At 50.2% G+C, this 15,631-nt stretch overlaps 1 protein-coding gene across 6 annotated transcripts in view; it reads right to left on the bottom strand.

Moving 5' to 3' along the window:
* Positions 1-2,137: 2,137 nt before the first annotated feature.
* JDP2 (Jun dimerization protein 2) overlaps positions 2,138-15,631 on the bottom strand; it is a 42,325-nt gene continuing 28,831 nt past the window's right edge. For 3 of the 6 annotated variants that reach the window (XM_064292766.1, XM_064292763.1, XM_064292764.1), the window contains 3 exons: positions 10,353-10,457; positions 7,047-7,087; positions 4,205-6,254 (listed from right to left, as the gene is read on the bottom strand). In XM_064292766.1, the coding sequence (XP_064148836.1) occupies positions 6,011-6,254; positions 7,047-7,087; positions 10,353-10,457 (390 nt within the window). In that variant the 3' untranslated portion in view covers positions 4,205-6,010. The other 3 variants (XM_023546372.2, XM_064292767.1, XM_064292765.1) reach the window with 3 other exon arrangements.

The raw sequence follows: 15,631 nt of genomic DNA, 5'->3' as shown, positions 1-15,631 counted from the left end.
CGAAATCAACACGATGGCAACCAACAACCAACCACCTAAGAGGCCTGTGATCTTGGGCAAGTTACTTCTTCTCTGCGCCTTGGTTTTCCCACCTGTAACATGGGGATAATAGCACCTACCTCCCAGTGAAGACTGACTGAGGTTAACACATGTAAGTAAAATGCTTGGCACACAGAAAACACTCAAATGTAGCACTTATGATTAAGACTACAATTGTGACTTCTTGTTACCCACAGGAGTGGTGGTCATGGTGACGAGGAAAACACCAAGGGCCAGCCTCACCAAAGCAGAAGTCACTGATTCTGGGATTCAGCCATCGCGGATGGTAAGGAGGGCTCTATTCTGGAGGTGCTGGCTGGCAGGCAGTGCCCAAGCACAGGACCAGAGGAACCACAGCCACCAGTAGGCGGCAACCCTGCAGGAACATCTACCAGGTCATTTGAAGGGCCCTTGAGAGTCCACATCTTCTTTTTTCTCACAGCTGGAAAAATGTTAAAGGATTACAGCCCAAGGTTTCTTGGGTGCTGGCCACAGCTGAGAGTGAGCGCCAGGCCCTGCAGGCAGGCAGGGCTCAGCGGGGGGCCACACCAACTGTATTCGGTGGAGGGAACTTGAGTAAGTGCAGGGCCAGGGCTGTATTACTGACCCCTTCTCAATGTCCGTCTGTCCAGAAAGCCTCCCACTGGACCTGAGAAGCAATCCAAGGTAAGCTGTCCGGACACAAAGCCTCATTATCAACAACCAGTTATCTAGCCCCAGGGGTGGAGGAGAAAGAACAAGGAATTGGAAGACAGAAGAGCTAGGTGCTAGGTTCAACTCCCAGTTCTGCCTCTTTTTAGCTGGTGAACTTTAACCTTTGTAAGCCTAGTTTACAAAACTATGAAATGGAGCTAAAAACTCCTATCCCACCTACCCCACAGAGCTGTCATGTCAAAGGAGATAACGTGCAAAAGTGCCTTGGGGACTGTAAAGTGCGAATAAATGGCAGTGATTGTGTGTCTGGCACTCAGCAGTTCTTGCCCCGTGGGGCGGGGGGGTGGGCAGTTCCCGGTTTTGGGGTGTGGGGGATGAGTCATTGCCCCCCTTCCCTGGGCCAGGCACACATTTGCCAGATGCCTGATTTACTCCATGACCATGGAACACAGTGGAGCACTTTCCAGCCCTCCCAGGAAGTAAATCTGTAACCAAGGCCTCGGGCTTCCGGTTCTGATTGGGTGAAGCATTCAACCACAGGGACAATCACTATCAGCTGGTGATGGGCTGGGAGCCATGGGCCTTGGAGGTAGCTCTGTCCCTTGTTAGCTGGGGGCCTTGGACAAGTCACTTAACCTCTCCAGGCCTCAGTTAAGTGGTTTGTAAAATGGGGTAATAATGCCTGTTCCGTGCTGCAGTAGACGAAACCATACATGCTTGTCACGTCATAAATCTGCAAGAAAGGATGGCTGCAAGTTTAATCTCCCTGGGCCTCTAATTGTCCACCTGTGAAATGGGGACAATGCTGCTCCCTGGCAAGGTTCTTGTGAAAATGAAATGAGGCGGTGTGTGGAGAAGCACAGGGCTTGGCTCATAAGTGTAAGGTCCATGAGTGCAGGGCCCAGGTGTGTTTAATTCCCCAGTGAATACTTAGTGCCTTGTACAAGGCCTTGCACACACATGATAAACCCAAGCCAAACCCGTTGCCATTGAGTTGATTTTGACTCATGGCAACCCCATGTGTTAGAGGGTAGAACTGCTTCATAGTATTTTCTTGGCTGTAATCTTTATAAAAGCAGATTGCCAGACGTTCTTCTGTGCACTGCTGGGTAGGTTCTAGCTGCCAACCTTTAGTTTAGTAGCCAAATGCAAACTGTGCCACCCAGGGACCTTACACGCATGGTAAGTACTCAGTAAACATTTGTGGAATGAATGAATGAAGTAGTCTCAAAATGGTAACTGCAGATTTCTTTAACTTCTCTGAACCTCAGCTTCCTCATCTGTAAAATTGGCATATTAATACCTACCTGGGAGGGCCGTTATGAAAACAAAGGGCCTACAGCAGATGATCCAAAAATTCTCCACTACTGCAGGCTGAGAGGCCCACTGAGCATGCCACTCACCCCATGCCCTAGGAAAACATCACAAGAGGCTGCGAAGCAGGTAAGTAAGAGTAACGTTTACTGAGCGATACAGGACTGAGTACTATGAAGGGTTTACAAGGATGGAAATGCACCCTACCCCCGCCCCGGCCACCCCGACACCCAGAGACTACAGTACTTAGGATTACACACAACAGCCGTAACTGGTGGATATCTGTTCGTAACAAACAAACCACAGCATATTTATACTGTATCACATCGAGTGATTATAGAAATCCATATATATATTGCTTGTATAAAATCTTTTTTTGTAAAAAATATTAAAAAAAAAAAAAAAAAAAAGAAAGTATAAAAAAACATGTGCAGTTGAAAGCACTGCCAGGACAGCCAGTCTGTAAACATTCGATGAGTATGTGCTTTGGAAGGGCGCCCGCGCCTCGTGCCCGCAGCAAACTCCAGCAGGGTCGGTGAGGGTGAGCCCAGGGCTGCGGCCTCCTGGCCGAGCAGAGCTGGGCGGTGCAGCAGGGCCCCGCCTCACCCCAGCTTTGCGTCGGGGTCAGGGGTCAGGGCTGGGGCCAGGCATATTACAGTTTCACTCTGAGTTCCGTCCCCAGCCACATTTTGGTTCCAATGTATGGCTTTTCCTGGCTGCTCGGAGGTCCCTTGGGCAGGTGCCCCAGCGGTGGAGAGGCTGGAGAAGTGCCTCTTGGGGTGTTTCTCGGCCCAGGAGGCACCTCCATCCTGCCTCCTCCAAGCTGGGTCCCAGCCAGAACAGCCCCACCGGTGGGGTAACTTTGGTCTCAGCGCTTGGTTCCCCTAGATGTCCTCAGCCTGCCCCTCCCCTTGTTGGCTGATCTAAGTTTCACGAAAAAGCCCGCCGATGCTGGCCATGCCAAGCCTCATTGTAAAGTTTGTCCTGCATCAAGGGAGGATCGCCAGGCCCCCTCCTCATCCTCCCTCTTTATCGCTCCTCCCTCCTCTCCGTCCTCCTCCCAGCCAGTGTCACTTCTTCTCTAGCTGCTCCAGCAGCGGGTTGCCTTCCGACTCAGGGGTCTTGACGCTGTCGGTCCGCACGATGCAGGTGGGCCGGTGCCGATTCAGCATCAGGATGAGCTGCTGCCGCTCCTGCTTCAGCTCCTCAATCTGGGTCTTTAGCTCCGCGTTCATGAGCTCCAGCCGCTCCGATTCCTGTGTGCAAACGCAGAGACACGGCTTTAAGCTTCACCAGGGACCAGCTCTGGGGCAGCTGGGGCTGGGCACTCCGGGCTGGCGTTGCCTGTTTTCTGTCTGCCAAGTTCCGAGTGGAAGAAGCACAGAACCTGTTATTGAGCCTGTGCTAGCTGACTTTCTGTGGGTGGGGCCCAACCAGCCTGTGGCACTGCCTGTTACCTGTGACACTTCCCATCACCGGTGGCATGAGCCTGGGTTACATCAGGGGCCAGCCTGCTCATCTCCCACCTCTCTCTGCTCTCTCAATCCACTCCAGCCACAGTGGCTTCCTTGCTCTTTCAAATATGCCAAGACTCTCCTGCCCGAGGGCCTTTGCACAAGGAATAAAGAGTGAGAGAAGAATGGAGGCCAAGTGGATGGAGAACAGGTGCATGGAGGTCCTGGGAGAAGTAACAGGAGGCCCACGGAGGACAGCACTACAGTAAAGTGCTCTGATGTGTGATAAATGCACATGGGGATATTTTGTCCTATGGGATCAACAAAACCAGTGTGGTCACATAATTCTTCCTAAAATTCTTCTTCCTTGGCTATTGCTATTGTGGTGTGCCTTTGAGTTGATTCCAACTCATAGCGACCTTATAGGACAGAGTAGAACTGCCCCATAGGGTTTCCTAAGCTGAAGTCTTACAGGAGCAGATAGCCAGGCCTTTCCTCCCACAGGGTTTGAACTGCTGACCTTTCAGTTAGCAGCCGAGTGCTTAATCACTGTACCATGCAGGCTCCTTTCCTGGCTGTTAGTCTATAACTATTTAAACAGCCACTTCCTTATCCCCTGTAATCTCGAAGTTTTGCCCACTGGGAGGCAATCGACAACCATTCTTCTGGGTCCAAAACAAGCTTTCAAACAGACCTCAAATGTGATTTCCAGCGAGCGCTTCGCTCGCTTGAAGAAGCTGCAGGGAAAAGAAAGAATGCTGAAATGTGAATGGGGGGTGGTTACATGTTCACAGTGTGGAGGGGTGGTGGGTATATCAGTTCAAGCCTCAGGATCAAAGGGTAAACTAGCAAAGCGTTTGAATGATTTTTCCTGGGCTGCATGTAAGAATTTATAACCCGTTTGAGAGCTGGATTTTAATCCAAGGGCCAGCCAAGTTTGAGACCAGCGGTTCTCAATTGGGGGTGATTTTGCCCCCCAGGGGACATTTGACAATGTCTGAGACATTTTTCATTGTCACAGCTCAGGGGAGGGTATTACTAGCATCTAGTGGTAGATGTCAGGGGTGCTGCTAAACATCCTGTAACACACAGGACAGCCCCCACGACAAAGAATTATCTAGTCCAAAATGTCAACAGTGCCACTATTGAAAACCCTGTTTCAGACAGAACAAGCTGTGATTGGAACCGTGTGTCTGACAACTGGACAGCTTGGGACTGGCTTGGCCCTATGAACGCTCTCTGCCTGGTAGAGCACAGGCTGAGCAGCCTCCCTCTTGAACCTCCAGGGCCCTTGGTGGAGCCCACACATGTCCCAGTGGCGCTACCTTCCTCACACCAGCCAGTCTGACTGAATTGTTCTTTGTGCTCATCTCTGAGGTGGGAGTATGAGGGGCCTGAGGAACTTGGAACTGCTGAGATGTACAGTCCTCGTGACCTGACGCAGAGAGAGAACTGCTTTGAGTCTTCAAAAAGGAAAAAAGTGCTCGGGGGAAAATGTTAAAAATCGTCTACGGTAGTTTTTAGTTCAATGGGCTGAGGCATGACGGGGAAACTGGCCTGGCCCACTGTTATGAGAATTCTGAGATGAGTCCATCTCTGAGGGCAGGAGAGGCCCCACGTGACACAATCAAGGCCCATGACCCCTCAGCCTGGAGCAGTTAGGTGCTAATCTGAGATGCCTGCTCTCCGGGTCTGACTAGTTGGGTGACCTTGGCAACTTCTCACAAACCCTCTGGCCATCCAGTTCCCCACAGCCAAAGGTTTAGCTCCGTCTTGGAATTCTCCTGATCCTCTGCTTTTAGGAGTCTTAGTTCCATCCATCTTTCCATCCATGAGAATTTGCTGAGGCCCTGGTTTGTACAATCAGTGCTCAGAGTAGGGGAGAGATCCAGAGGCCCATGGACCCCTAATGTGGCTCTCATGGACTTCAAGTCCAAAGGGAAGATAGAATTCACATGGCAAGACAGCATTTAGAAAACAACTAGCAGCTGCCCAGGGCTTAGAAGACCTTCTGAGAGGGCTAAGTGGAGAGGCCTGGTCTTGGGCTTGAAAGACAGGTTGACTCTGGTAGAGTAGAGAAGGTCAAGGAGGGAATTTTAGATAAGGAGCTCCAAGTGATCAAGGACACAGACATGGGAAAGCTTAAGATGTGTTTATGAGACTTAAAAATATATATATTCCAGCTTGTAGCCATAGTTCACTTAAGGATATAGTAGGTTCTAAAGCTGTAGCTTCAGACTGTAGCTCTGGGAAAGCTTATAGTCTAGGGCAAGTTTCTTAGCCTCTCTGAGCCTCAGTTGTCTCTTCTGTAAAAAGGATTACTGTGGGGATTAAGTGAAGTGATATGGGAAAAGCTGAAGGGTTAGGGAGGCTTAAGGAATTTGCACTTTAACCATAAGCAAGAGAATAGTGTGAAGAAGGTGGAGAAGGACGGTTAATAATAAGGAAGGGGGAGGAGTAAGAGAAGAAGACAACAGGCCACGCTTACTGAGCAAGACTATGTACCAGCCACGCTTAATGTACGTCACATGTATTGACTTATTTGATCCTTACAATAACCTTATGAAGTCGATGCAATGACTCTCCCCAGATGAAGCTGCTCTGGATAAAAAGGATGGGCTTGGGAGATGGGTCTGGCAGTGATGCTCGGGTGAAATAAAGTGGAGGTGAACCAGCTGAGGAGGGAGTTGAGAGAGGCCATTGCAGGCACCGAAACTGGGGGCAGTCAGGATGAAGGCGGTAACACACGGAGCTGATGTTTTGAAAGAAAAACTGGCAGGTCTTGGAGGCTGCCTGGGTTTGGAGAATGAAGGAGACAGGGAAGGGAGCTGACTGTGAGCCCAGAGGAAGGGTCCAAGGAACAGAGCTTGGGTGAGGGGGCGGGGGGAGCTCTTCTGGAGAGTGGTGGGAAGGGCAAGGAAGGGATTTGGGTTTAGGTATGGTGAGTTTGAAGTTAAAACTGAACAGACAAGAAGTGTGTGGCACGCGGTATTCAACAGTACTGTATACATATCCACCTCCTTGAAACCACCACATGCCAAGCCATATATGTGGGCACCTGGTAGTTCGAATCCACCCAGAGGCACCTTGGAAGAAAGGCCTTGTGACCTACTTCCAATAGATCACAGCCACTGAAGACGCTACGGAGCACAGTTGTATTCTGAAATACATGGGGTCGACATGAGTCGGAATCAGCTCAACAGGAACCGGCTTGCTTTTATGATCTGTGTGGGGTGCCTTGCTTTACACATACATTTATGATCTGAATGACATTACATTCTGTTGATTTTAAACTGTTAGGGTACATCATGGAATAATAGTCTGAACTCGGACCGTCTGGCTGCCAGAATCTATCTGCTTTTCAGTTTTATTTCTTCCTGTGCTCAGATAGTTACTCGTTGGTGCTACATATTTATTTATTGTGTAAGTATAAATCGAGTTCAGAAGAACCTTTTTTTAACTATGATTGTAGCAGTGGTTTGTGGCTTTACAACAGCAATTACCTGATCTCTTTCCTAAGTCACTAAGGAACATGGGCTAGGCTCACGTTCACACGTTAATTATGAAGTGAATAATTCTGCTTACATTTCTGTTTCTTCTTTGCCTTCTGGTCGGTATTTATTGCCCTAGAGAAAATAAAACCATTTGTCATCGTGGAAGAGATTAGTACAAGTGGGGGTTCTGCCCTCTATCCTGTGGGCAGCAAAGGCAGTAGGAAAAAATGCAGGCTGAGGAGCTGGGCATCCTGGCTGGGTGACCTTGGCCAAGTCACTTCCCGTCTCTGGGCCTCAGTTTCCTTCTAGAAAATAAGATTGCTCCAGGGGAATTTAAGCATTAAGATTTTCTGACTTTATAAAGAAAGTTACCCTAGTGCACTTAAAGGAGTCCCCGGGTGGTACAAATGGTTAACGTGCTTGGCTGGTAACAGAAAGGTTGGAGGTTCGAGTCTACCCAGAGGCACCTTAGAAGAGAGACCTGGCGATCTAATTCCGTAAGATTACAGCCATTGAAAACCCTATGAAGCACAGTTCTACTCTGGCACACATGGGGTCGCCATGAATCAGAACTGACTTAACGGCAACTGGTATGTGTATATACATGTATGTACGTATATCTCCTTTATACCTCTAACCCTTGTAAATGTTTTCCCTGTTAAAGAATTCCCCCCACCCCAGGCCTGCAGGAGCTGACTGTGACAGGGCCATCTATACGAGTGCCCTAAACCTCACACCAGCCTTTGCTTTCAAGACCAGGGGAGAAGAAGTGGTGTGGGGGGTGAGGGAGAGGACTGGGCTAGGGCCCAGAAAGACCTGCCCAAATCTCCTTCCCAGACCCCAAAGCCACACACTGCTCTTCGTCCTCACGGCCGCCTTCTTCTCTCACAGTAACAACACCACAGCGGTGTAACTGCTCTCCCTGCTCCACTCTAACCACCCCAATCCATCCATGCCCCACACTGCAGCCAGAGGGATCCTTTCAAGGTACGCCTGCCCTCCTGTGGCTCTCCATGACCGATAATTCATCAGCCTCATATGGACACTCTGAGAGTGAAGGAAGGTGCTATGAATAAGTAGGACAACAGGCATAAACTGGGACTGTCCCAGGCAACACAGCATAGACGGTCTACCTATATGGGCCCTGCCAACCTCTTCATTCTGCCACTTGGGACTCTAAACTCAGGCCACACTGACTTCCTTTTCAATTCCTCAAACCCAGCCCTTCTCTTGCTTCTGGCCTTTGCTTGAACTGTTCCTGGTGGCCCCATTCATCCCTGTACTTCATCTTACTAGCTTCTCCTCCTCCTTTTTGTCTCAATTTAAGCAACCCTTCCTTAGCCTAGACTCAGATAAGCTCCCAGCTATATGTGCTTACAGCCCTCTGGGCTGTCCAGCATAACACTCAGCTTGTTATTACTATTTTCTTCAGTCTGCCATCCTGCTGCAGACCTAAATCTACTTGTCTACTGTGGCACTCAACAAACACTGGATGGACGGATAGATCAGCAAACGAATGAATGAGCCCCAGCTTCACCACTGGTTAGCAGTGTGACCTTGGGCAAGTAACTTGACCTCCCTGAGCTTTGGGTCCATCTCTAAAACAAAGATAATCAATATTCACCTCACTGGAATTTTGTAAGGATGAAACAAGACGTGTGAAATGCTCAGCTGCAGTAGGTGCTCAGTAAGTGTTGCCAACATGCGAAGAGTAGCTAGCACCGTTTGTTTGGCACTGACTGTTTACTGCCTTCATGTGTTACTGGGGTATTACTTCCTTGGGCATAACTTGCCTGCTTACTGGCTGACAATATCTCTGAAGGGAGAGATCTTATGTGAAATTTCTTATTCCCTGCTGTGACTCGCCCAGCTCTGACTGGGCGAAATGACAGGAAATGAGGTATGTGATACCCCATCTTGAAGGCTCCTTCGAGACCTGTCTCTTAGAAACTTCTGGAAAACTTCCAGCCCAGTGTTGTACAGCCATGTCTTCCAACAGAGTTCCCAGCTCTAAGAGTTTAACTCTTGCCTACAACACCATTCCCTTGCCCTAGATGCTCACAGCATGGAGGAATATACACGACCCTGCACTGTCTACACCTGTGACCTCAGAGTTGCTCTCTTGTTGTAAGCGTTGAGAAGGGACCCACAGACTCACAATGTCAGAGGACACCACGGCCAACCATGGCCTTGTCTCTCCGGCTCCCACAGGAGCTGTGTGTCCCCAATGTGCCTAGCATAGCACTGGCCTTAGTTCATGATTAAAAACACTTGTTGAATCAATGAATGAAAAAATGAAGAATGAATGACAGTCAGCATAGCAGAGTGTTAAGGGCCAAGGCTTTGAAGTTAGCCCCAGACTTGGATCTCAGTTCTACCACTTAGTTGCTGGACAGGTTACTTAACCTCACTGTGCCTCAGTTTCCCCATCTGCAGAAAGAGAATAACAAAGGTACGTACCTCATATGGTTATTATGAGAATAAAACAAGATAATATACAGATAGTGCTTAGCACAGTGTTCAACTTTACAAATGATAGCAACTATTGTTAATGTATACTATAGAACAGTGCCTGATGCATTATGTTATTATTATATATTGTTACTGTTATTATTTAGTAATAAAGAAATTATTGGGGGGAGCTGGAGAAGACAGACCTGGACTAAGGACTAATTAGCTTTCTGGTCACATTCCTTCACTGCCAAGTACCACTTCTGCGATGTAGGGGAAGGCCTAAGACATGGGACTCCGGAAAGAAAGAACAAACACCCTGCTTGGAGCATTCCAAGTGGAAGGGCAGGGAGCTGTTCTGAGGACCAGGGAGAAAAACAACACTTTGCTGACTTTTGTGTGCAGAGCTGACCTCTCAGCCTCAGGGGCAGCTGCAAAGAGCTTTGGGGTCATCTTCTGTGGGGCTGAGGGGCTGGCAGATGGGATACAGGCTAGAAGAGCCCCTTTCCCCTGAGGGAAGGCACTTTTCTCTGCACAAAAGTAACCGGCCCGGGAAGTGCTTGTCCACTGCCCACATGCATAACACCGTCACCTAGCTTCATCAGCATCCGACCGGACGACCAATCCGACAGGGTACCAAAATGGGTAGCACCAGTCTCAGGCCACCTAACCTCAGCAGAGGTGAACTTGGCTCCTCTACTTTCTCTGGGTTTCCTGGGGAGCTAGGTGGGCGGGAGCTGCTGCAGCCCACCCTTGGCTGTCTTGGTTCAGGAGGGACATTAGCTAGGAGGCAAGGAAGAGCAGAGGGGCGGAGGCTGCTTGGGCAGATCCCAGCACATACGCATTGCTTCTGGAGCCTTTTGAGGATGTCTCCTGGTCTAGAAGCGCACAAGCCCATGCCAAGGATAGGGCAGGCATCCCCACTCTAGCCAGCTGCCATGCTCACCCGCTGCAGAAACTCCGTCCGCTCCTTCTTCTTGTTCCGGCATCGGGCCGCTGCGACCTTGTTCTTCTCCCGGCGCCTTTTCCTCCGTTCCTCTTCCTCATCTAGCTGTGAAGGCAAAAAGCCACTGATTAGACACTGTGCCAGGTCTAGAGTAGAGCTTCCCTCCTGATACACAGACAGGCCAACAGACAGATGGACAATCTTCCCTTCCTATCCCACATTTGGCCACTGAGCATGCTCACTGTCTGCCAGCCCACTGCCTCCCAACTTATTAAGATGGAAATGTCTCCCAAAACACTCAGAGCAGGAGGGCATCCTGGTAGGGTCAGTGTCCCAGCAGGGCAGGGCTGCCTAGGTTCTGCCAGAGTTCAGGAGTCTACCCACACAGCAGGCGACACCCCATGGGCAGTGGGGGCCTGTTCTCCTGTCCTGCCCAGCCCAAGCCCTCTGGGCACAATTATCAAGGCCAGTGGTCCCCAGGCACTTCCTTTAAAAATGCCTTGGGCATGTGCATAGATTTCACATTCAGACCCCACTCCCTTTCCTCTTCCTGACCTACCTTTGCCCTCCCTTCTTGCCCTCTGTTGGGGTTTTTCAACCTCTACTGCTCCTCCACCCCCAGTGTCCCTCCTTCTTGGTCCTGCCAAACGCTCAGATCTATATCCTCTGGCTGCTGAACAGTGTCCCCAGCCTCCTCCCCAGGTATGAATCCTTGTTCCTGCCTCTGCATGTTCTTCCCCCAGGACACCACCTTCGAGAGAGGAGGATGGTCCTGGGGGTTCCCTAAAGTGCCCTGCATGGGACACAAGCCACAGGGCCTCCTAAGTCTCCAGGCGGCTTTCTCACAGGACGCATTAGGAAATTCACCACGCATGAAATAAGGCACATTAAACGGGAGGAGGAAACCCACTGTGCACCAAAACTAACTTTCTTTTTATAATTTATGTGTTGTTGTTGTTGAGAATATACACAGCAGGACAGACACCAATTCAGCAATTTCTACATGTACAATTCTGTGACATCGATTACATCCTTCAAGTTGTGCAATCATTCTCACTCTCCTCTTCCAAACTGTTCCTCCCCCATGAACATAAATATAAATACACAGCCCCATAAGTTTACTATCTGATCTTCTGAGTTGCTGTTGTCAATTTGATCCCATATAGAGAATTCTATAAACATAATCAAACTGTTATGATGAGCATACTATTACTGTCCCATTTTACAGATGGTATGACTGAGGCTCAATGGTTCAATTTGCCCAAGGCTATACAACTATCCATACAACTGGGAAATGGCAGAGCCAGGATTCAAACTCAGCTTGCTCCAGCTTCAACATTCCTGCTCCTGACCGCTGGATCACATGGCCCCAGGCCATCAGGATTACTTTGATGTGGTGCAGGGCTGTCCATTATCTCCCAAGAAAATCTGGAGGACACACAGGGCCAGCTGAGTTGGGGACAGCCTAGAGTCAGAGGCCACTAGAGAAGTTGTTGGATTGCCCCGGCCCTGCCAACTCTCTCACTTCTTGAACCGGGGGGGGGGGGCGACTCTGCAGCCTGAGGCCTGGAACAAGATCTCAGCCGAATGGGCTTTAGGCCAGGAAAACAAATGGCTTCTCTCCATGCGCTCCCAGCATGCTCTAGGAGCTCTGGACAGAGAGCCTGGGCGCAAGACCAGCACCCATGGCTGCGGACACAGGCCCTGGCAGGGTCGCCCTCTTCTCCACCACCCCTGAGCTTCTCCCTGACGCACTGCCACCCAACTGTGAGGCCGGCTGGAGAGGTGCCTTGTCAACACCCCCGCATCCAAGCACCACCCAGCCCCTTGGCCTCCTTTGAAACTGAACCAGATATGACAGCTCCTCTGGCTGACCCGCATCTGGGAAAATAGAAACCTGGACAACATTGATTCCGCCCAACCTCAACCTCACCCCCATCAAGGCCGAGGTAACCGTGACGACAGGCAGAGGGAAGGAACTGGAGGAAGTGGCTGGCAGTGCAATCGCCCATCAGCCAAGGGGGTTTGCCCACAAACTGCCAAGGTGATATGTGCAACCTGGGCACTGCTGGGCTCTCAGGGCCCCAACCACCTCCCCTTGAGCAAGTCTAGGGCTTCTGGGAGAGCTGTCCTCTCCTAGGAAACACAGACTCTTTGCTCCAGGACCTAGTTCCCCATCCCACCCCTGCACAGGGCCTCATCCTACAAAGTCCAGAGCAAACGCAAGCTGCTGTAGTACTGAATGCAAAGAGGCTCAAAGCGTCAAGGAAGTTCAAGAGATGAACTGGGCCAGGTTGAAGCCCACAGCAGGAGCTGGCTCCCTGAGCCTCCTCAGCCTCACCACTCTCCTCCTTCCATCACCTACTACTCCAAACTTCTCCTCCTTCTCCAAGCTGAAATGACCTTCCTTTCCTCCTCAGTAAACTCTTACTCAACCTTCAAGAGCAAATGTCACCTCCTCTGAGAAGCCTCCTTTGAATCCCCAGATAGCTTTGTCTGTGCTACACCAGCACTTTGGAGATCCCCCTGTTAGAATCTCTATCACATCCTACCACAATCCTGTTTACAAAGGTACCTGTCTTTCCCCTAGTGTGGAGAATGGGGAACCTGAACATGCCCAGTACCTGGCATAGAACAGGGCACTTAGTAGGAACTCAGCAAGTGTTAGTGGGATGAACAATGAACAAAGGACATCCAGAGAAAGATGCCACAGGCCTGGATACTTTTTTTTTTTTCTCTTTTTTTAAAATTGTGATTTAGATGGAAGTTTAAAGAGCAAATTAGTTTCTCATTCAACAGGTAATACACCAATTGTTTTGTGACATTGACTGCCAACCTGCAATGTGTCAACACTCTCCCCTTCCCCAACCCAGGTTCCCTGTTTCTGAGGCGTAGATCCTTTAAATATAAAAGCTATTTATGGCCTGTGTTTGCATATGTGTGACCCTTTCCCCAGCACTCCTAAGGAGCCTTTTCTGCCAGGGATGGCCACTTCTGTCTGTCTGTAGCAAAGCTTGGGGATTGGGTTCTGCCTTCCCCAGAAGCACATTAGCCATTATTACCTAGCTTCACTAGCATCCAACCTAAGCAGCCAAACCACCAGGGTGCCAAAATGGGTGGTACCCATCTTAGGCCATCTGGATCAATCAGCACCAAGGGTCTAACTTGGCAGAGGAGAACTTGCTTAGATACTAGATTCTGAGGCGCAGGTCCCAGATGCTGTGGCAGGTCTGCATGAATCCTGAGCAGCCCCTGAAACAATCTGGGGGTGTACTTCATCCCAAAGGCCCCAGGTCCACAGCCACCTCCAGCTCCCAAGCCCATCCCCAGGCCTTTCCTGCACGCACTTCTCACCGTGGCTGATACCTCCCAATAAGCCAAAACAAATGTCCCAAAGACCCCCTGGCCACACCCTCCCCATTGGAACTGCAGAGCTTCACAGTCCTGAGGACCAAATCGCCCCTAACTCCTCTTGCTGCTATTTAAGACCTGTCTTCTGGACCTGCCCAGGGACTCTGTAGAAAATAATTGTTGGGGTCCCACCAGGAGTAAAACAGGAGCTTGGCAGTGCCTCTCAGCCTTCTCCATCCCCTGTGAGCTACTCCAGTGCCTTTCGTTTGTGCCTGATGTGATCTAAACCATTGACTTGGATACTTCAGAGCCTCTCCCCAGAACCCCTTTATGCTATTCTTTTGTCCCCAAAGTCCAGGCCACTGCCTCCTCCTTCCTGATGCTTCCTGAATTCTCTAAAGCATTTGGCCATGAGTGGGTGAGAGACAGCAGGGTATTTTCAACACACACACACACACACACACGCTCAGACGTCTAAAACTGGAACCCAAATGGGAGATGACGATTCTTCCTGCAGACACAGCTGGAAGGATCAGGATGTTTGAGGAGGAGGCAGCCTGACGCTCAATACACTCAAAGAACTGTGAGGTGGGGGCTGAGGGGACAGGACAGGAGCATCTTTCCTTGCTCTTAAACTGAGTGCTGGCTCTGTTTTTCCCAAATTCCCAAGAAGGCCTGAGGGCACAGCTGTCTGTTCTGGCAATGAGGGGAGCCCCAGTGCTGCCCATCACATTGAGGGACAGACTTGGGGACCCATGACCAAGAAGGCCCTCATGTTGTTCATTCCCTCCTTGCCCTAACCCTTCCTTGATAAGCCTGTTCCCAAACCTCTGCTGACAGGGCAGGGGGACCTCAGGTCCTGGCTGTGTCTGACTGGGCAAGGTGTGAATGGCTGACCCTCTCTGGGCCGTGTTCACCCTTCTGGAAATTTGAAATTGGATTCAGAGTGCTGGGCTGGGGCAGGCAGGGATGTGCAGCCAACTTCAGCCATGTGCCCAAAGAGCAGAAAGATGGGGCTCCTGTTGTATGGAGATGTACAGAGACCAGAGACACTCAGCCATAGCAAGGGAATCAGAGCAATGAAGAGATGAAGGAGTGACTGAGAGAACAGCAGAGCCAGGACCAGGGTGAGGCAGGGGAGGTGCCCGGGCACACATTTAAGGAGGCACCCATTCTCAGGCTAGTTCAAGTATAAGGAAGACCGACAGGGAGGACAAGAGAGAGTAAGGCAGACAGAGAACAGGACAGAGAACACAGAGAGACAAAGATGCAGACAGAAAGAAAAAGAGGTGGAGCCACAATGAGAAGCACATGGGACCACGGACCAAGGAGGATGGTACAGACAAGGTGGACAGACAGAAAGCACACAGATGAAGAAACTGCCTTGGTCCTCCTGATTGTGCTTTCTGTTCTTAGGGTCCATTATGTGTACGCCTGGATCTGTCCTGAAAATTCCTCTTATGGCTTGGAGGGATTTTGAGAGGGTTTCTGCCTCTTGCCGTGGAAGGGTGCCAGGTACCAAGGTTCCACCATTTCGAAGTTAAGTGATACCAGCTGATACTAGAGGACCAGAAGGTGGTCCCCCAGTGGTCCAGCGGAGAAATCCTACCAAAGATGAATGCTTCAAGAACTGCTAAGAAAATGGCAGAGTCAGATGTGGAAGGGCCCCTGAGTGGCAGCTGTGAATCAAGGTTGCCAATGTAAATACAGGTGGGTATCAAAGTCCCTGGGTTAGGGGTCCCAGGAGGCAATAGATGATTCACTCCAGGAAGTCCTTGAAGAGTTTAATGAGGGAACTGTTTAGAGAGGGGTGGGTGGAGTTTAGAGAACCCAGGATACCAACAGTGACGGTCCAGGCACATGAGCAGTTGTTGGAACCCGGAAGGAGCTATAGCCATAGCCATGGGACAGGGTCACCAGACAGGATT

This window comes from Loxodonta africana, chromosome 10 (genome assembly GCF_030014295.1).
Source record: "Loxodonta africana isolate mLoxAfr1 chromosome 10, mLoxAfr1.hap2, whole genome shotgun sequence".
NCBI lineage: Eukaryota > Metazoa > Chordata > Mammalia > Proboscidea > Elephantidae > Loxodonta > Loxodonta africana.
The sequence above is the reverse complement of the archived record's forward strand: the minus strand, read 5'-3'. Positions and strand labels throughout refer to the sequence as shown.